Raw genomic sequence first — 23,439 nt, 5'->3', positions numbered from 1 at the left:
TTAAATTAAAGTTTCTATTTTTTTTTTTTTCAAAGAAACTTATGAGCTATAACTTTTTTTTATCCAAAACATATATAAATGTATTTTTTTTTTTTAAATAAAATTTATAAAACTGCTTTACTTATGCATGTACAAAAATGTAATTATATGTTAATAATAATTATGTAAAATTTGTAAAATGTTATTAATAAAAAAATAAATATAAAAAATATCTATATTTTTTTAATGATTAAATAAAAATGAGTAAAGTGCACTTAAACTTTTAGTGACTTGCATTTACTCATTCGACGGATATGTTTTATCCACTGTGAATACTGTATTCAAGCTATAAATTTAATCAGTTTCTTTGTACCCAAGACCTCGGCGATGTTAACACACTGTCAGATTTGTCAGATTGCTTCAAAACTAGAACCGCAACACAATATTACACACATACAGCATGATACCGGTGCCATAGAGCCATGCATAAACCCCGTCTGCCAAAGTCTTTCACCGCACAGCCAGCAGAAAGAGAAAACATGGTTACTTTTGTCAACAGACTCACAGGAATGACACCGAAAATGCATACGCAGAAGCTGATCCAATCTATGCAACACTGAAATATAACTTGGCTTCCTAAAGCATGCATTTCTCACTTGCTGTTACGAACTGAGGAATGCATTGAATCGAATAACTCATAATGCTCCTATAAGACTATGAGGTGGATAAGTGAAGGCTTTACCGATGAGGATGAGGATGCAGACCAGCAGTGCGATGAGAGCACCGGGGCTGAGCGCGGCTGACATGACGTAAGCCGTGGCGTTGCAGGACTGAATGGCTCCGTCCGTGTCACATCCGCACACGTGGATGGTGAGGGTCCCTGTGCTGCTGAGGGCCGGAGGGCCGCTGTCCACCACCAGGATGGGAAGCAGGTACACGTTCTGCTCCTGACGGTTGAATCCGGAGCGCTGCGTCCTGATCCCGGCTGTGTTGTCTACAGAGTCACAGAGAACAAAGATTGGAGATGCAAACATACGACTCAATATACGCCCTCTTTTATTTATATGTTGTATTAAAGTATGCATTGTTTTACTGTTACAGCCTTATCTCTTGTGTGTAAACTCAATACAAATCTTAGTATAAACATTACATATTATGGTACATTATATTCAAAATAGCACAGTTTTGCCATCTTACTACAATGGTAGAGCAAAACGTTAAGAACTATATATATATATATATATATATATATATATATATATATATATATACCGCAACAACAGCAAATAATAATAATAATGTATTTTGTTATTTTAATTGATAATGACATACTTTTTTAAATAAATAAATGCTTTTATTCAGTAAGAACATATTCAATTAAATAAAAAAGGAAATTCTGTTTCAGATAAATGGACCTTAAAACAAGTATAATTATACAAGACTTTTAATTAAGAACAATTAGTCAACTAGTCTTCAAACAACTTTTATGATTTTATGATAAAATAATAATTGCAAAAGTGAAAACTAAATTAAAGCGACACTATACAAAAGCAACATAATTTGTATTTATAATTTATTTAAAAAAATAATAATAATTACATTTAATAGACATTTACATTGTAAAAAAAATAAAAACATTCTATTTCAGATAAATGAACCTAAATGCAATCTAATTATACAGGATCTTTAATTAAGACCAATTAGTCAACTAGTTGTTCAGAAAGCCTAGCAACTCTCAGCCTTGGTGAGAGTAAGAGACTTTATTTAACAAGATTTTACTCATTCAAACTTTTGAATATTAAAAAGCCATACTTACACACACACACACACACACACACACAGTGAAAAGTGTGTTCATCCCATAGGTGTAATGGTTTTTATAATGTAGAAACTGTATATTCTATGTCCCTTCACCAACCCTACACCTAACCCTAACCCTCACAAGAAACTTTGTGCATTTTTACTTTCTCAAAAAAACTCATTCTGTATGATTTATAAGCGTTTTGAAAAATGGGGACATGGGTTATGTCCTCATAAGTCACCCTCTCCTTGTAATACCTGTGTCATACCCATGTCATTATACAGAGTTGTGTCCTGATATGACACAAAAACAAGAACACATATATAAAGCGCCCAATGTCTGTCCTAATAGAAGAAGCAACCACAAACTGAACACACTGCAGGCTGTAAGCGAGAAACAAAGCAGGTGTGAAGTTCCCAGAACTGAAGCGGTAGATGTATGAATGCGACAAACACAGACAAGCAGCAAAAGACTATGAAAAACTCCAGCAACAGCTCGACTAATGGACTTGCATACAGGCACAGGAGCCATCCGTCATGAAGAACATACATCACCGTCAGCTCCAGCGCTAGAACAAGACTCACAGATAAATACAGCTCAAATCATCACATCCAGCACAAGACCAGGATATCTGCTGAGTAAAAGCAGGATGACACTGTGACTCGACTGGGCCTGTAAATCTTCACTCGTTCTCATAAATACAGCACACACCTTCAACGAAGGCGACAAATCCATTTCTGAAGTCTGAATCATCAGGAACGGAGACATTACCATTCAGTCGTTTCCCTGCAATGAGCAATACTGAGATGTGTCTTAAAAAGCGCTCATTGATCGGGAAACCAATCAATTATTAAAGAGCGCAGAGCCATGACCTTTCAATATTCATCTAGTTGGGCCACATATTTCTGGCAAACACCTAAATGACAAAAGGAGGACGCAGAAGGAATGCATTGATTGAGTACAGCACCTCGAATCAGCGCTTAGATTAGCTTCATAGCTAATTTAGAGTCATCAGATTTAGTGCTTACGTTTATTAGGTATTCCCGCACTTTCGACCGATTAATTACTGTGACCTTTCCAGTCGTTAGATAAGGATTCTTAAACATGATTCATACGCAGACCAAATCACTAATGATTCATTCAGAACTGACTCAGAATCAACTCACAATGATTCACAGACTGGACATCACTGTGCACAAGAACAATAATTAGCAATGAAATATTGTAATAAAGAGCATAACATTTACATTCACTATTTAAATTTCATTAAAAAAAAGACAAATAAAGGGCACAAGACCAACCAGACAGGGAGACACGGACACATATTCAGCCACATCCACAGACAGAGGGGGTGAGAACGACAACGGACCAACAAACACAAAAGGGTAAGGTGCACTATAAATAGGGAGGAAAATACACGAGGGACAGGTGAGCACAATTAGACCAACTAGGGTAACAAGAGGATGTGGAAAAGAGGAAACAAGGAGGAGGGGCTAAAGGAGCACATGGCAGAGAAAACAACTATAACAAGGCCATGTGCTGACTAGACACAAGAAACAAACATAAAACAAAGTGAAAGTGCAAAACCCTGACAGCATTGCACATATTACACACTGCCATTAATTTTTCTGTTATTTTTTTTTTTTTACAGTGTATTTGAATTAATAGTCATTAATAATAACATTGTATCAGTTTAATATTACTATTAAACAGTTATTATTAATTATTTATACATGACATATGTATGCTTTTAATATATATTATAATATAATATATACGCATTTCATCAAAATGACAGAAAATCAATGATCAAATCATCCTTTTTAAACAGAACATGACGTATAAAATGAATTTGTAAAATGTGTAAATACTATAACAATAGATCTTGTGCTGAAATGAATGTTTGTGGTTAGTTATAAACTAATAAGTAAAAACAGCATCTGATCTGAACACGATGAGAAAGAAAACATCCCGCAGCGTTCGAGACTTTTGATCTGCTAAATCACATTTACACGAGTAGAGTCCAAACACTTGTTTTGGGCATCTGCATTTGCCAGATGGAAACATATTGCAACGTTTCTGTATCACAGCATCGGTCGACTGAGGCCAGAACAGTCGAACTCCTTTGAATACGAAATATGGGAAGAGAACAGTGAAATCAAACCAGAACAAAACTCAGCGCCGATGCCAAAAACATCCCAAACAGACTGAGTAACAATGAACAATGCCCTCGGACAGCGCTATGCGTTCTTCTGCAACTAAAAACACGCCAGCAGGCGTCCAGGGAACAAACAGACGTGGCCAATGTTGGTGGAAAGACGGATCAAACACCACTGTGAGAGAACAGCCTCGTGCCTCGACTGACTCCGTCCAAAACCAACAGCCAAAAGATGTTTTGTTTGGAGTCGTCAATCAAATTCCCAGTGCTAGGTCCCTCTCCGGCAGGACTCTATTCCATGCACAAAGGAAGCGATGAGTTTAATATTACAGTGAAAGGACAGCTGAATCAATAGCACCGATAGTTAAGAGTCTGACGTCCTCGTGAGTCGGATCACAGAGGGAGAAGGTAACGCGGCGCTGCGGAGAAATGACAGATTCAGTCTGACAGCTTGACAAATGTGTCCATGAAACAGAGGTATGAGGGATACGGGACGTGGGAGGACACAAAGTGTGCTCTTTTGAGTGTGCTTGAGAGGGGAATAGCAGGGGAAACCATGCTTTTAGGAGAGTTTGTGGGTGAATCTCACAACAGCTGTCAAAGATAACGTACAGGTCATGTTTCATCCCAAAAACAAATGAGGAAAATAGGAAATTATATTCAGTAAATAGAAAATCAAGACTGTTTTGGGATCATCAAATGTGACGTGTGTGAGGCTATAGTGGGGACAAACAGAAGAGCAAAAATTATGATTTTCAAACATTATCCTCAACTTTCCAGACACTTTTGATGACATTAGTGGAGCAGAATCAAACACTTTACCATTATTTTCTTTTTTTTTTTTTTTTTTTTTTTTTTTTTTTTAATCAAGCACATTTCCATCCACTTTATCATTACTGTAATATAAATGAATATCACTGTCAATATATTGTCACATTGTAGTACATATATATATTTTATATTTATTCTAAAAATCATTGTGATACTATTGAATTTGCTTAAATTTTTATTTCATTATTTATTTTCAGTTTTAGTAAAGTAAATTAAGTTAAACTAAATTAAAATGAGAAATGTTTAGAAATAAAAGAAATAATGAAAAATAAATATTCTATGTTAAATATTTAATTTTATGTCAAGTAACAAATTTCTTATGGTTTTAGTTTGTATAATTTATATATTATAAATTGTGTGTGTGTTATATATATATATATATATATATATATATATATATATATATATATATATATATATATATATATATATATATATATATATATATATATATATATATATATATATATATATATATATACATACTCTTTGTGCTTGGTCTTCTCTTCCATTAATTTATTTAACACATTTTAGTCACTGTTACACTTTTTTTCATTTTTTCTTTTGATTTAGCTGTGAAATTTGACCTGTTCATTTCTTCATGAGATTCACTCTTTTAATTTACATATAATGACACATTTTTTGTTTGCACAGTGTTTGAGTTATCATTTCTACCAGCTCTAGTTGATCTGGTCTGTGCGTGTGTGTGTGTGTGTGTGTGTGTGTCTATGCTCAAGTGTGCATGTATGTGTGTGTGTGTCTCTACTCAAGCGTGCATGTATCTGTGTGTATCTGTGTGTGTATCTGTGTGTGTGTTTGTGTGGCCCTCGGCCGTCCTCACATGCTCAGATGACATTTGCCTGGCTCTCCACCGCTGACATTTCCTTCCTGTCAGATCAGTCTGGATTTGCCCATGCGTCACATCAACTTACACACATCTCTAAAGAGCCGGGCAAAAACACAATCCCACTCGGCCTGACGGACACAACAGATAGAAGACTGACAAAGCAAAACCCTTATTATTTGCAGATGGATTCACATCAATAAAGCCAGCACACTCAGGGACATTCTCCAAGAATACTGTCTTCTAATAAACCTTATTTATCAAATTGTCTCTGAATGCTCAGTACTCAATTACATTATATTTCTCAGCATGACATGATAACACTGCTTTTAAACTCACAGCTTCACTATTAGTAGAGACTCTCTCTCTCTCTCTCTCATATTAAATATTTAAAATAAATTATGTAATATGTAATTATGTAATAATAATAATAAATTGTGCATAATAAATGTTAATGGTAATTTAAATGTTTACTTTTTCAAATGAACTAATAAATAAAATGTATTTAGTATTAGTACAATGAAGGATATATATATATATATATATATATATATATATATATATATATATATATATATATATATATATATATATATATATATATATATATATATATACAGATATATATGGCCCTAACTGTGTGTGTATAAATATTATTGATAACTATTACAATTAATATGATTACAATTTTATAATAAATTAACATTTTTAGATTTAATGTAATATTATGTATATTCATTCATTATGTATTTGCTTTTGTAAATTGTATTGATTACGATTATGTAATATTATATATTTATATACAAATTATCAGGTTTGTATTCACATAGTATGTACTCTATATAGTACATGTTTATAAATATAAATAAATTTAAGAATTATATGAAATATATACATATATGTAGCACAATCTTTAATTTTGTAATTAATCATGATTATTGATTTGACAGTCCTAATATGTATATATATATTCCCTAAACAATAAACATTAGGTTAATATTAAATTTTAAATGAATATTAATTTGCCATATTTATTATTTATATATCATTTTATATAAAACCAGTTAAAATGAAAACTCACAGTTAATCTTTTTTTTTTTATTATTATTTTTTTATGCCATATATAAGTGTGCAGTTGAATGTGTAATGTAATTTTAATGAAGTTTATCTGTTGAAACATTTATACACTTTTGATATGGACCAAAAGCAACACAGCTCCAATACTGGGTTGTTAAATAATCACTATAAGACGCAAAGTAATCCAAGTAAAAACTGCTATGAAAGAATTCTCCGTACACAACAGAAAAGCCGTGCATGTTAATTGGACAGACATCAGAAATACCCCTCCTTCTCTGTTTCTGAACACAAACAGCAGATGCTGAAACAGAAGGTGATGTCATAAAAGTGACAGCGTGGCCTTCCTCTCGGGAGCATTCATGAAAGATTGCATTTGTCAAGTCAGACTTAGACTAAAGGTTTTTTGTTTTTTCTTCTCATATTGGGCTTTTATGACACCTCGAGCGGCCCGTCGAAGGAGCTCGGACACAGAAAGCGTCTGGAGGAACTCTATCCATCTGATGATCCTGAACAGAAGGAAGATACAGTGTCTGCTCGGGGACATTCGCTCAAAGAAAGCTTTGTGGAAACTCTCCGGTCGAGGGATTTTTGAAGTTCTGTCTAACCTCACTATCAGACTTTGTCCTGAAGACGGACGGACGTCCCACACCAGAGGATCAGGGGAGAGACTTTTCCTCTCATATTGATTCTGTCTTTGCAGGAGTTGCAGAGCTGAGCTGTGGTCAAAGGTGAAATTTGTTCGCAAAAACCAACAGGGACCCCGAGTACAAGTGCTCAGAAAGCTCGTCAAAGTGACTGGACTGTCATTCACTGTCGCAGTATTTGGCCCAGATGCATTTAATACTACCTGCCAAACTACATACAGTACACTCCTGGCCAGACGTAAAGTCTCTTCTGCTCACCAAGGCTGCACTTATTTGATCCAAAGTACAACAAAAAATTGTGATATATTATTTTAATATAAAATAAGTGTTTTCTATGTGAATATATAGTGAAATGTATTTTATTTCTGTGATGCTCCGCTGTATTTTCAGCATTATTCCTCCAGTCTTCAGTGTCACATGATCTTCAGAAATCATGATAATATACTGATTCACTGCTCAAGAAACATTTCTGATTATTATAAATGGTGAAAACTGTTTTCGTGCATTTTTTAAATAAGAAATCAATACTTTTATTTAACAAAGATGCATTAAACTGACCAAAGGTGACAATAAAGACATTTCTAATGTTAGAAAAAAAAATATATATTTTAGATAAATTATGTTCTTTTAAACTTTCTATTAATCAAAAAATCCTAAATTCTGAAATTGAAATGTATACATCATCTGAATAAATAAGCTGAATAAATAAGCTTTCCATTGATAATCGTTAATTAGGATCTGACAATATTTGTCTGAGATACTACTATTTAAAAATCTGGAATCTGAGGGTGCAAAAAAACATCTAAATATTGCGAAAATCGCCTTTAGGTTTTATATATTTACAGTAGAAAATGTACAAAATATCTACATGGAACATGATCTTTACTTGATATCTTAATGATTTTGGACGTAAAAAAAAAAAAATTCCCATACAATGTTTTTTGGCCCAGCGACTTGAGACTGATTTTGTGCTCCAGGGTCACACACACACACACACACACACACACACACACACGCACACACACACACACACACACACACACACACACACACACAGTAAATGCACTATTCATGCATGTAAAATAAAACTTTCCAGTGCATCCAAAATGTATAATAAAAAGATCAAATCTCTCACCCTTGATGTCCCATAGAGTAAAATGTCGGTTGTTGGAGGCCTCGGGTGCCAGAGTGAAATAAAATCGATGTCCAGACTGCGGTTCGTCTCTGTCCACCACACTGATGGTGTGAATGAGCTGGAGAAGAGACAGAAAGAGGTTAACTTCAGTGTCTCCACCGTCCTAATCAGAGAATGTGCTGCTACCTTCACCCAGAAAACAGCTTCAGCCAGACTGCGTGACTACTCATATTTACTAGTCGACTATTCAGCCAGAAAAGTCAATATTTACCTTATGGAAATGACTCACTTCTGGCAAACAGAACAGTGTGTGAGTGCTGAGAAACCAAAGCATGCATATCAGCATGTCACAGCGGTGCAAACACAAGCCATGTTCCCCTCGCTCGAGGTCCTCAGCCTCTGGCCAGCATTTGAGAAGCTTAACCGTACTTTGCAGTAATTCTGGCTCGTATGTGACTCTCTAAATGCACTCAGATCATCTCAGATATCTGTGGCTCCAGTACGGTTCATTTTTGAACTTGCTTCATAAAAGCAAAATACTCTGAGTTCACAGGACTTTCACTTTGAGGTTAGTGTACAAAGCTGCTGTCAGAATGTTACATTAAAGACCAGACTAATCGCATAACTAAATTACTAGTCAACCAAAAAAAAAAACAGTTGTACAACAGTTAAATATATCTCTAATAATAATATCAATTAATCAATACATTTCCATGAGTTCTATATTAATTAATTAAAATTACACACACACACACACACACACACACACACACACACACACACATATATATATATATATATATATATATATGTATATATATATAATCATTAACCGAAAATAAAATAAAATAAAATAAAATAAAAACTAACTTATTTTATTTTAGGTAGTTTCACAGGCATCATTTCTCATTTTCATTAATAATATGTGTAAAATTACCAAAACTAAATAAAAAAATAAAAATAAAAAAAGTACATTAAAATAATAATAAAAACTAAAATTAAACGTCAACTAAAATGAAAAAGAAAACAGCAAATATTCAAAACAAATATTATAAAACTACACACACACAATCATTTTTTACAGTGCTTTCACTTATTTTCCTTATCAACTTATTAATATTAATAATTGATTAATATGAATTTCTATGCATATAAATCTTTTTTTAACAGTGCATTTATATTTTTACATTAACAATGCATATTTGCTAATTATAATCAATATTTATTTTTAAATGCTCAATATTACTGTTGTATCATTACATTTAACAGATTCACATGCGGCACATTATTTTGCACAAATATTACAAATTATGCAAAAGGCTGTTATGCTGCACTGTGAAGCCAGAGCACTTTGCATTGAGAAGGCATACTATAAATGACTGTTCAGTAGTTGTGGACCTCCTTTTCGTCCAAGAAAAACCCTGTATTTTTTGTCATATTATGCTAAAACTACACAGAGCTCTCTCGGCTCGCTTAGCTGTGGAATTACAGTTTCTGTGATAAATGAGAAGCGCGAGGAGGAGAAGTTGTTGTGGCAGTAAGAGTGGGTTAGCCGGATTGTAAGACAACAGATGGAAGTGTTTAGGAGGGCGGGAGGGAGTGGGCGGATCTTCAGACAATCCCGCCAAAATTCCCATGTTCTCTCATTGCTCATTTCTCATTTCACGGTCATCAAAAGCATTGCACGGCGTTTATGTCAATTTTTAGGGAGGTGATAGAAAATCCAAGTGTAATTAGAGGAGAGAGGGAAAAAAAAACTAAATTAAAATTCTTTCTGCAAAGTCTTTCCTGCGCCCCCCAAAGTCAGCTAGGAACACTCGCGCTTGCTCGGATTGGAAAATGAAAAGCAAAGACGTGCACACACACACACCGGGAAAGTGAAAGCAAGGACAAATGCTTGTAAGGCACAGCCGTATACTCAAAGGAGACCCCACACTAACACTGATGTTTCCCCTTCAAAATGATTAAAGCTGGAGTTTCCGAGAGAGGCAAAGTGCTTGTGTTTAAGCCCGAGTCCTCCAGGACGCACTCGTTTGACTCAACCGTGCCGCTCCCGCGAGGAGAAACCCAACATTCACCGCCGAAGCCTTTCAAGAAATAGTTGGCACAGAAATGAGCATTCTGTTCCCATCGTGTCAGTTCAAACCTGTACACTTTTTCGTTTTAAAAGAAGTCCATATGACTCATGCACCATACTCCAAGTCTTCTGAAGTGCAATGATAGATTGACAGCTGTCAAATGTCACATGAATGTGAACTGGGTCATTGTTTCACTTCACTCACGTTATGTCTACTGAGATATGTCTTGCTATTATGTGTCTATTTTTGTTTTGTTTTTGACATCACCAATCCTAGAGAGATACATTTTAAACAACGACAACAAAATTCTATTCTGCTGCAGAATGGAAATCATGACATTTGGCATTAATATATTACCTCTACATTTATCAAAAGTGACGTGCATTGCTTTTAAGCGATAAATAAATGAATAAATAAGCATGCACATAAATTAATTTGTATATTATGTATATACATATGATGTTTGGATCTGTTGAGACTTCTTGATTCATATTCCTTCATTGATTCAACACAAATGACTCTTATGAACTGGTTCTTTTGTATCTGTTTTTACAAATCGATTGTCTGACTTTGCTTTTTAAAGAAATGTACGTGTATGGTTATTTTAAAAGCCATAAGCATCATAAACTCTCTCTGTATGTCAGAGTCTCTTTTATGATCCTGCAAACAACAGCAGACATGAGGGAGAGTAAATGATGACAGAACCTACATTTGTAGGGGGAACTATCCCTAACCTAAAGTGACATACGTGTTTAATGACACAATGAAACTTCATCTTTGAGTACTAATGTTTGCTACTACGGTATACTATTTAAGTACTGTGCACAGCATGTTTGTGCCCCGAGGTGCTGATGTAGGAGCTGGACTGCATATCTACTCAGATTCTGGTTTAAAGCCCACAGACTGTCAGTCTGGATCACATGGAAACACATTCTGGCACAGAAAGAGAGTGTGTTGTTAAGACTCATTCATGGCTGTGTGTTCAGTATTGTTCCTGCAGTCTGTGAGCAGCAGACAGGCTTGCCAATCTTTACCAGAGTGAGTTAAGGTAACGTTAGGATAATGAAGCCTCTCTTACCAGTCAGTGAAGTTGAACACACGTAATATTCTTCTGTATTTTTAATCTAAAATAAATGTATTTCCTGTATAAGCTGTGCAGGAGTCCAACCCTGATCATGTCTAGATGACATTCCCTTTGTCAACTTTCCAATCCATCCAACCAACCAAACAACTTATTTTATTTTACTCGGATAAAAAAAAAAAAAAAAAAAAAAAATGAGCTAAAACTCATAATATTTTTTTTGTTGTTAAAATTTGTTAACAAAATAATTAAAATGCAATAATAATTGAAAAATTTCACAGCAATCTTCGACCATACTTCCCCATTAAAAAAATAATAATATTAATTTTTTAAGACAGTAAATGCTATTGAACATTTGTTATTAAACAGTAAACATCTAATTAAATATATATATATATATATATATATATATATATATATATATATATATATATATATATATATATATATATATATATATATATATATATATATATATATACATTAATTAAAACCCATCCATAAAAATATGGCATATTTATTTTTTATTTAAATATCATATTTATTATTTAAATTAATTAATTAATTAATTAATTAATTTAGTTTTGCACTTCACTGAATTGTGTTTTAGGTTTAATGGACACGTCTATGAAATAATGTCTTGATAATAATAATGTCCTGGCAAAAAAAAAAAAAAAATAAAAAAAAAATAAATAAATAGCAGTATATTTTCCCTTTTTTTCACATTAATACAGTACTTTGGCCTGTATTTATTTATTATTATTATCTGTATTATTATTACAGACTTTTCTTAGAGTGTAAATTAGTGCCGACCGGCATAGACATCTACTCAAAATTAATTAAGTCATTTCTAAATGGTTAACCAGGTACAAAATGAAACCGAACTCCAGAAAATACAAATGTTGTTTATTGTGGAGTAAAACTGCAGGTGTTGGATCCCCAAAACATATTTGTCAGAAGTCGAGCAGTACTTGCAGCTGATAATGTTTCTGCTTGATTACATCCACAGCAGCATTAAACTAAACACTAACCTGTGCTTCCCATCCGCCTCATTATTCGCAGCGCTCCACTTCTGTCTGCGGCTGATAATGCGACGCCGGATGCGTTTAAGAGCCTTTAATCAACACACACAAACTCCTATGACTTTCTTCACATTGTCTGGTGTCCAGAAAAACTGTTTTACAGTACACAAGATCTCCAGCCGCATGACAGAGGACGGGGGAAACGGGACACGTGTTATATTTTAAAGTTGTTTGTTTATTGGTCTCTTCTCAGCTTGAAAGGGAAGTTTTGTGGGACTCCTGCTGAGCGCCTGCTTTCAAACGTCCTTCATCACAGCATCGCTTTAGTGCTCGCCCATGAAATTCTGCTCACGACTGTGGAAAGTTGGGAATTGGGAATGGTACTTATTGATCTTCTTTAAAAATGCTGGAATGAAGTTTTTTCATGATGTTTGGATCCGTAAGCCTTCTTGAACTATATTCCATCATTGATTCACCATTACTGAACAAATGACTTATGAATCATTTTATTTTTCTCTCTATGAATCAGTTAAAAAGGGGGCTTTAGTCATATCCAGTTCAAACATCTTCCAATATGCATTCAAGAAAAAAAGAAAAAAAATATATATCTACCTATCTCTTATCTAAGAAGAGCAGATCAGATTTCTATCCATTTATATTTAGCAATGCTGGTTGTCGAAGTTAAGTAAAACAAAGCTACAATATAAAATAAAAGTTAACTGAAAATAAAATACATTAGGAAATATCATAATATTTTATTAAACTAAAACTACTTAAATATTTTTGTTAATTGAAATAAAGCTAAAATAAAATATAAATATTGCACACATAAATAAAAAAAACATAAGTTGAAGTACTAAAATTACTAAAACTGAAATAAAATAAAATTTAAGCTTAAAAAATACAGCTATAAGAAATACATTAACAAAAAAGCTAAAGCTAAAATTAAAATCTAAAATAAAAGCCAATTCAAAATATTAATACTACAATAATTTTTTTAATAATACTGCGATAATACTGTTTATTTGACCACATTTATGACCGAATGGAGCATGCATGATCTGATTGATCAAACTGCATAAAGTGATTCACAAATGTGTTTCATACTGTTATGAATTACTCACTAAATCAGTCTTCCTACATCATAATTTCAGAAAGTACCATTATGATTAAAAAACATTGGACAGATTCTTTATGACAAAGTGATAAAAAAGTATGGAATATGAGGGAAGCTGAAAATGCAAGTAAATTCAACGCAGAGAAATCTTACATACAGGTACATGTTGATGAAAGATAAAAACAAGGCAGGGATGCACGATATATCGGCCACCATATCGATATCAGCCAATAAATGTTAATTTTTCTGTTATCGTTATCGAATTTGGCCGATATCTTAGAGCCAGTAAATGATGCATTATTTACTCCAGAGACAATTCAGATGCACACTGTTCACCATGATGGTTTTTAATTGCTTGAAATATCATTGGGAACACTTCGAGGAAAATACAGTGGATTGCAACATGTGCATGGCAAGTCTGTCATATTACATTGACACTATTAGCTACTGTAAAAAAGAAATTAACGGAATCTTTGTTCGCCCGTCTTTTTAGCGAGTAGTTAAGGGAATCAATCAATCAATCAATCACCTTTATTTATATAGTGCTTTAAACAAAATACATTGCGTCAAAGCACTGAACAACATTCATTTGGAAAACAGTGTCTCAATAATGCAAAATGATAGTTAAAGGCAGTTCATCATTGAATTCAGTTATGTCATCTCTGTTCAGTTGAAATAGTGTCTGTTTTTATTTGCAATCAAGTCAATGATATCGCTGTAGATGAAGTGACCCCAACTAAGCAAGCCAGAGGCAAGGGAAGAGTGCATCCACAACGGATACACACGACTAGCACAGTTAAGGTTGCTTGTGCATTTACAGTTTTTTTTTTGTGCAATTGTACATTGTAATATTGGGTTTATGTTATGCATATAAATCTGATTTTTCTCATGTAGAATGCGTATGTGAAGTGAAGTGAAGTGAAGTGACATTCAGCCAAGTATGGTGACCCATACTCAGAATTTGTGCTCTCCATTTAACCCATCCGAAATGCACACACACAGAGCAGTGAACACACACACACACACACTGTGAGCACACACCCGGAGCAGTGGGCAGCCATTTATGCTGCGGCGCCCGGGGAGCAGTTGGGGGTTCGATGCCTTGCTCAAGGGCACCTAATATCTGAATATATGATGCGTTTCCCTTTATTGAATAAGCTGGCAGCATTTCAGTTTACCGGTGTTCATTCAGCTCTTCAGCTTGGGAATGTCATAAACATAATATTGTAAAGAGAATATTACCGTAATAAAAAAAAAGTTGTGAATTATTTGGGTTTATTTGCAGTGTTTCAGCACATTGTTACAGGAAAAGCAAAGAACGTGTCCACGACACATCTGGGTGCATTGCAATATTGGAAAAATATTGCAATGCAATATAATATCAGAAAATAACAGGTCTACATTAATTAGTAAAGCAAAATACTCTTAATAATGACAATATTTAATGATTTTGTCAATATCTCTGGTTATAGTCCTTAGATGCTGGACCTCTTTCAACACACTCCATCATCTTATCGCCTTATATTCTTTTACACGTAAGTTATGTTGTCCAGTAACTTGTTTCCATTATTTAAGCATTATTTTATTTATTTGTAAGGAGGCTTTATGTTTGATACATGTTGAAGTGTTTAATGCCTTTTAATGATGAGACTTTTTTGGTAATCAGGCTCTTAAAAATTATGTAAAAATGTGGATTTAGATTTATCGGCCAACATATCGGTTATCGGCTTTCATATTTAAACAATTATTGGTTATCATATCCCTAAAAACAAGCATACACTGCTGAATCAGAAACATGCATTAAGATAAGTTGACTTTAAGAAACCAGGGCTGTTAATTGGTAGGATTCTCATCCCTCCTTTTTTGTGACCCTGATTTGTTTAATGAGCTGTTGTTTGAATGGTAAGTAAATAAATAAATAAATAAATAATGTAGTAAACAATGCTAAATGAGAACACAAACTATATTAAAAAGAATAAATTAACACGGTTTTCGTAACAAAAGTTAATTGCAATGCCAAAGACAAAAACAACAAAAGGTCATCTGATATGTCGAGGGCAAAACTAATGCCTCAGGGGCTTCTGGAGGGAGAAGGATCGGTATGAAAAACGCTGAGAGAAACAGGGACTTCTGAGAAAGAAAGATGGAGAAAAATAATGTGGAGGAGAGAGAGATTGTGTGTGTGGGAGTTTATTGAGTGGCAAACACAGCTCCCTCAAGCAAAATCATCTAATTAGATTTCCATCCAACAGCCCCCTCATGACCCTTTAAGCTGCGCGAGGCTCGGAAAGTGAGAAGCCAAGAGTCTCCCAAAAGTCTTGCACGTTCTCCAGAGTCTTCCAGGACCAAAGGTCCTCTCCGAAAGTCTTCCTCCAGCTCACAGAGGAGGAGGAGGAGGATGCTGACCTCTGAGACGGATGGAGAAGTTCAAGGAAAAAGAGTTTTCACTCTATGAGTTTGCATTGGATGGTGAGAAGAGGAACTAACTGTAATTAGTTAGCGAAGGTGATAATTAAATCTGGGCATTGACAACCTGGAAATATCCGGGTAATTTTCAGCCAGGAAAAGTCAAAGAAATTAATAGAATATTCAACAACTGAGGAACAATTACATATAAAATAAAGAAAAAAGAAAAAGTTATGTTTAGATTTAAAATATTTAATTGGCTAGGAACTGCTTTTTGCGACTGTAACCAGTGTAAAATAATTAAATCACAAATGATTGCATGGAAAACCACTCTCGCGTTTCTCTTTATCAAGTACTGTTGGCAAATCTGATTCATTTTACTTCAATTTCAGTTCAATTTGAGTTACTGTACAGAAACCTTAGTGCCGCTTAAAAACAAAATGAAGTAATCAATTATCATCAGTCTTTTTAAAATGCACTTAAATAGCTGTATGCCTTTAAAATCCTATAAAATAAAAGTTTTACAATTATTTATTCTGCATAACACACACACACACACACACACACACACACACATATATATATATATAATCTATGTCCAGTAATCAGAAATGATTGCATGGAAAGTTTCCAAAATTTACTGGAAATTTTCCACATTTTTGCAACCTTAGGACGAGCTGGGAAAAAGTATCTCAACTAAATATTTACTGCCGTTCTATGTAGTTTACTTACTTAAAGCCAAACTTCAGATATACTGTATGAAACAATTTAAAATGTATTAAAGCACTACATGAATGCCAGAACAGGCTCACTTCATGACCAATCAGAACGGATATTCAAATGACACAGTGCCATTAACTACCATCCAAATGGCAGCCAAAAAAATCAAAAGGAGAATAAATGTAATTTCCCTCCTACCACATAAATACCCTCATTATCAAGGTGACCTTTCAATTACTCCTCCATTTACATCAGCCTCCTCTGAAATCCCTCTGAAAATGTAGCGGTGTTGTTCAATTTAAAACATGATTGATTTATATTTTAACTTCCAAATAATAACTTTAAAAATTATTCCTAAAACTCCTAGTTCACAGCTTCAGTCCAGCCTGGACTTTCAACAGCATAATTCCCGCTATTTTCCTCAGAAGTAATGAAATATAAAATCATATGTGCTTTGAATGAAATGAGGGTGGGTACATTTTCATTTTTGGCTGAAATAACTCATCTGTGGGAGTGAATTCAACATGGGTTCGGTGTATGTGTCACCATGCGACTGGGAGCCAATCCATCTCCACGGCTGTCTGCGTGTGTATGCGTGCGCATGGGAATGAGAGTGTACTTTTCCCCTCAAACATTAGTCATGTAGCCGGGACTGTCCCGCGGGAGGACCAGACCCCTGTGATCCGTCACGGAGAGCCGCTCGGTGCCGTTTGATGTCTTGTGTGGAGCTGACAGGCCTCAGGTCCTCGGGCCATTCTTAGTATTTGCCTTTCCACCCGGCTTTTCCCTGCACACGCGACTCTATATGATATCTGTCTGTCCTTATCCCATCAGCCCAAATACCACAGGGTTACGTGCTCACACCGCTTCACATGTCAATCTGAACAAGGGTTAGGCGTGTAGATAATGAACAAGATCATGATGGGGACGCGCCGTGAATCAGAGACTTCTGGATGGATAAACTTGAAATGTATCTTCACACATTTGCATCTTTTTAAAAGCCAACTAAGGTAATTGTGACAAGATGCATCACTTTTCTTACTATGGTACTGACATATTATCAAATGAATGCGCTGTGGTATTTATATTTACAGTAGCAAGTACCATGTCTTTAAAAAATAAAATAAAACACAGTACTATGGCATTTTGGAAAATATCACGGTATTCCTGGAAAATAGTTTTTCAATGGTACTTCCAAGAAAACCATGATAAAACATGGCAGTGCCATGGTACCATTTTTAAGTAATGGGACATTTCAAATACAATATACAGAAAAAATACCATAGTGCTACCATATTTTGGGGATATTTACAAATGGTTCATGTCCCCAAAACATGGTAGTACCATGGTATCATTTGTAAGTGAACAGAAAGTGTTCAAAACAAGACCTTACCATAAAAAAGTACCATTATTTTACCATATTTTGGTGTACTTAAAAAAACAAAACAAGAAATCAATGACACTATGGAACATGGTAATATTTAAGTGAAGATAAATATTTCAAATAGTATTTGCAGGGAATACTTTACAATATTTTGGGGTACTTCCAAGAAAACCATGATAATTACCATGGTAAATGCTCTAAAACATGTTAATATCATGGTACTAATTGTAAGTAAAGTGAAATAGCATTTACAAGATAAAGTATACAGTAGTTTATCAAATTTTGGGAGTTTTTACAAGAAAACCATGGTAGTACCATGGCACATATCCTAATAAAGTAAATAAATAAGGTTTAACCATTTTACTTTTTTTTAACCCAAGAGAAATAGTTAAAACTGCACTTACCAAAAACAAAAGTACCATTAGTGTTACGATATTTTGGGGGTACTTTAACAAAAAAATCATGGTAGTACTATGGTACATCTCCAAAAAGCACCATGGTGTTATTTGTAAGTGAAGAGCAATTCAAAACAAGAACTTACAGAAAAAAAGCACTTGCATTATTTTACCCTATTTTTGGTAAGAAAACTATGGTACGATCATCATAAAACATGGTAATAGTGTGGTACTACTTGAAAATAAAGAGAAGTAGTTCAAAACAGCCCTTAAATAAATAAAAGCACCACAGTGTTACCATATTTCCAGAGTTCTTTTACCTTCTCTCATGAAAATACTATGTTATTTTAGATCTAGCACAATAGTAATATGCATTTTTGGACAATAATTATAAATGACAATACTAATGTGCGTGTGTTTTAGCGCTAGCTTTTTTTTCCCCACTAGAAAATCAAAAGCGCTTCATGTGGATCCCGCGGCCTGCAGATCTACCTGACACCTAAATCCACATGAGCCCATAAACGCTTTCTCCTTCCATGTCTAACATCGGTGTCACAGCGCTGGAAGCGGAGTCGCGCCCCTGAGCCAAAGCTGCTTATGAGCTATCGGCTAAGTCCTTTTTCATGTCTCTAGCCCTCTTTCTCTCCTGCCGTTTTATTCACCTTTTACACACAAACAAATACGCTGTGTTGTCATCCTTCAAATGGGATCAAACTCCATGCATTTAGCGGCTTAAGCTAATCTGATTTCACTGTTGTTCTATGAGAAACGCAAGCGGTGACGCTAGCGAGCGCTGGAGCAGAGAAAGGCCACGCTAGCAAGGCACACGAACAAAGCTGGATAATTGGGCTAGCAGTAGAGCGCAACGTCATCTGAAATGTGAAGGCAAGCAAGTTTTTGAATCACAAAACAGACCATATGGAGAGAATATCATCCAGTTTCTACAGGTAACATAGATCTAAGTGAACAAAAACATCCTGCAAAGTTTGAAATATGACAGTGCACCGTATATAAAGTTATTGTCTTTCAAAAGTAAGAGTCGACTCTGAGTCATTTTTATGAATCGTTAGAAGACCAAAGCTTTTTCTCTGACTAGATGATGTCAACTTGTCAAGTTATTTGAATACGATATTCAATTAATAATTCAATTCATATGCGGTATACAACTGTCCCACAGAAGTATAGTCCGAGCCTTGTGCTTTGTTCACGCCATTTTGAAGACGATTGCTTTACCAACTTAAATGCAATCAAACTTGGATTCGCGAGCCGGCTGATATTGAAGGAAGGATCAGTTCCAAGTGTATTTGCATCAGCTTCCTCCTCCGTATCACAACCTGTAAGTGTTATTAATAATTGTTGCTTTTATGTTTTATGTAGCATGCTTTAATAATTGTTTGGTTTGTTGTGTAAGCACCGTTTAGCTTCTAGGTCTTCAATGACAATTGTATTGAGATGTTTGAATTGTTTGTCGTTGTTTTCGGAGTTATCTTTAAGAATAGAGTCATACCTCGTAGTAACGTAACGTTACTGCTTTTTTGGGGGGTAAAAACATTGTTTATGCATCGAGTTAATGCAAAAAAAGACTGATTGTGCTTTTACAATATGAACTCTGGGCTACTCGCTAAGTTCACGTAAAGACGGGGTTTTGAAAAGTGAATCACTAAACGAATCATTTGAGAGTCGCTGTCAAAACAGGTAAAAATAAATGCATATTATAAGAAAACTAAAGTCTTTTTTGTCATTGCATGCATGCAAAACTGTTGTTGGAGACTTCTAAAACATGTTTTGGAACATTTTAAATGCCATAATAGGTGCTCTTTAATAAAGTCTTATGCTATTGTGAAATGTAAGTAAATTATAAACAGATAAACGTTCTTCTTTTTTTTCAGTTAAATTTACAATACTATTCCATTAGTAAATTGTTGCTTGATTTTACAGTATTTATTATAACATAAGTTATTAAAAAATACTATTCATTGTCAGTTCATGTCATTAACATAACACATACAACTTTTCATTTTGAAAATCAACATTGAACTCAACCTCAACTTTTTCAACATAGTTGTGCATCATTCTGAATTGAGGTTTAAATAAATAAATATATATCTCCTCCGATCCAGTGTTAATGTGGAGGCCGAGCTTTGTGCGTCTCCTACAAAACACCAATCTTAGGTGAGAGATAAACGATTGTAATTGCATGTTCCTCCACAGGCCTAATTTCCAGCCCAATCACCAAAGTGATTAATCACAGAGCCAGAGCGCACATAAAGTTTTAACGCACAAACAGCAGCGTCTCTTGCTCACCTAAGCCAATTTAGTCGACACAACGCAATGGGGCACCCTGGGGTGGCAGACTACAAATCACGTAAACATGCTACGGGTTATCGTAAAGCTATTACATCTCTGAAGCTGCAGCAGGGGGCTTCCAAAGAGTCCTGCGTTTAATGAGAGAAATTTATTACGATAAGCCGTCACCGGATTGCACTTTACCTCTGTATTTGGGGGAGCCAGACACTTGCGATTTTTCACATTAAATGCGTTTCAGAAACAGCGGGCATCATGGCCCTTTGGTTTGAAACGGTCCTGCTGAAAGATGAAACGTCTTCTGAGCTCTTACGGACTCAAACAGCATCTTTTTCAGTATATACTATTGTGTTGCGCTCGGTCTTTGTTCTGTCCAAGAGTCGGACGGATGAAAAGCGGCTCCACAGCGTGACGCTACATCACAGGATGCATGAGGATTGTGTGAACGCCACCCATATTGCGTTGAGTTTCCACTAAAAAACCTCCATCTCTGGCTCATCTAACAAGAAAACGCATGCTCCTTTGTGTCTAGGTAGACTTTTACTTTATTCTATTTGGTAACTTAAAAAGTAACTGCTGGTGACTTCTCACACAAGTTTCCTTTCAGTTCTAGTGATATCCAAGAACATCCTTGAGTATTTCAGTTTCCATATAATGTCAACATAAAATTTGAAATCAACCAGCCTTTCTTTCTTAAAAAAAAAAAAAAATATATATATATATATATATATATATATATATATATATATATATATATATATATAGACAGACGGACGGACAGATTTTTTTTTTCATAGTAGTCAATTTAAAGATTCACAGGTGACTAAAAACAACCTTACAGGACACACACAATATATTTTTTAGTCTTTCAAACTGAACTTGGTTATTTAATGGTAAAATAACTTACAAAAGAAAGCAACATTCATTCTTTTCTTTTTCCAAGGATGAAAACGGAAGATGACAAAAGCCCTTCTTACACACAGCCAAAAATGTAGCACAAAGGTTACAGTTCTGTACAACAAAAAAATCTCTGAGAATCCTTAATCCAGCAATAACAGTCCTCATTCAGCGCCTCTATTGTGGAGCGAAGCCCTCGAGAAGAAGAGCGCAAAGACACACAGAAAGGAGGAGTGCACACAATTTTTCATGGCATTTCTAGAAACCAAGCAATCCTTTTGTTGTTCTTTATGTTTCACGGCCGCTCTAAAAGAGGCAGGAAAATGTTCAACAAATAAACAGAGCTTTGAGGACAAACAAAACAACTTAAAAACAAATTCAAATAATTCCAGACAGACAGAGAAGAACTATGATAAAGCACATCATTGACATGACTATAATGTTATTATTATAAAAAAATCATGTTTTTTGAGCAAAATATATTTTGTTATTTAGCTCTTTGAGCATCTTTACATTGTTCTCTATAATCGTAATCATCCATATAGATATCTCAATTACTTCACATCATGACTACCGCCAGTGAAAAGCAGATGTTTATGGCTGGCTGCAGCTCATCAGTGCCCTAAAAATCCATGACACCTTTTAGTTTACAGTATATGACCAAGTAATTCATTAATATTTAATTATTTTTTAATTTGAGTTATTTTAGTATGTGTTAATATATATTTTTTTAATATTCAAAATCAACAAGATGTTAATAAATAACATGAAATTATTATTATTATTATTATTATTATTATTATTATTATTATTATTATTATTATTATTATTATTGTAGTTGATTTTATATGATCAAATATGGTAAAAAAAAGTATATTATACTGTATCTAAACATTTAAAATCAACAAGAAGCTAATAAATAAAACATAATGAATATCTATTATTCAATTATTATTTTTACCAAATATTGTCTGTCTGTCTATTTTTTTATTTCACCAACTATCATGATTTTTTTATTATTATACATACTTACATTTGTTATCATTTAAAATCAACAAGAAGTTCATAAATATAAATAAATGCAATGTATATATATACATATAAAGCTGAAATGTTGATTATAAATTATTATGATTATAAATATGTATTTATCAATCAATGCATTTATTTTATTTTATTTTATTTTATTTACAAGTCTTTTTATGTGTGTGCAGCAGCTCACTAGGTTTGAAGCAGAGCTTGTGGTTTTTATCTCCTCAAAATTGCACTTTTTGTGCTCCACAGTTGGTCAGATGGGTCTGAAACAGCATGAGGGTAAATAAAAGATGAATAAAATAAAAGATGAGAGCAGTCTCATTCTAGGGCTGTACATGTATTCTTCCATTCCATGAGTAAACAAAAGCGAAGATCTGCCACAAGTTGCTACAAAAGCGCTGCAGGTGAGTTTGCTTCACCGCTGCCATTTTTTCACGACTAGAGTTTATAAATTGCCTTTGGTACAAAATGTCAGGCGGATCATTCTTTCCAATTGAAAAAGGTCCAAAGCAGGAGCAAAGCAATAATGAA

General features: G+C 34.3%; 1 protein-coding gene across 1 annotated transcript in view; it reads right to left on the bottom strand.

The window, feature by feature from the left end:
• Positions 1 to 23,439, bottom strand: part of LOC127960289 (cadherin-22-like) — a 172,097-nt gene that overhangs the window by 10,780 nt on the left and 137,878 nt on the right. The window contains exons 10-11 of the mRNA XM_052559927.1: positions 8,470 to 8,587; positions 722 to 973 (exon numbers count right to left, since the gene is read on the bottom strand). Of these exons, the coding sequence (XP_052415887.1) occupies positions 722 to 973; positions 8,470 to 8,587 (370 nt within the window). The remainder of the gene's footprint in view (positions 1 to 721; positions 974 to 8,469; positions 8,588 to 23,439) is intronic.

Source organism: Carassius gibelio, chromosome B6 (genome assembly GCF_023724105.1).
Source record: "Carassius gibelio isolate Cgi1373 ecotype wild population from Czech Republic chromosome B6, carGib1.2-hapl.c, whole genome shotgun sequence".
NCBI classification, from domain to species: Eukaryota; Metazoa; Chordata; class Actinopteri; order Cypriniformes; family Cyprinidae; genus Carassius; species Carassius gibelio.
The sequence above is the reverse complement of the archived record's forward strand: the minus strand, read 5'-3'. Positions and strand labels throughout refer to the sequence as shown.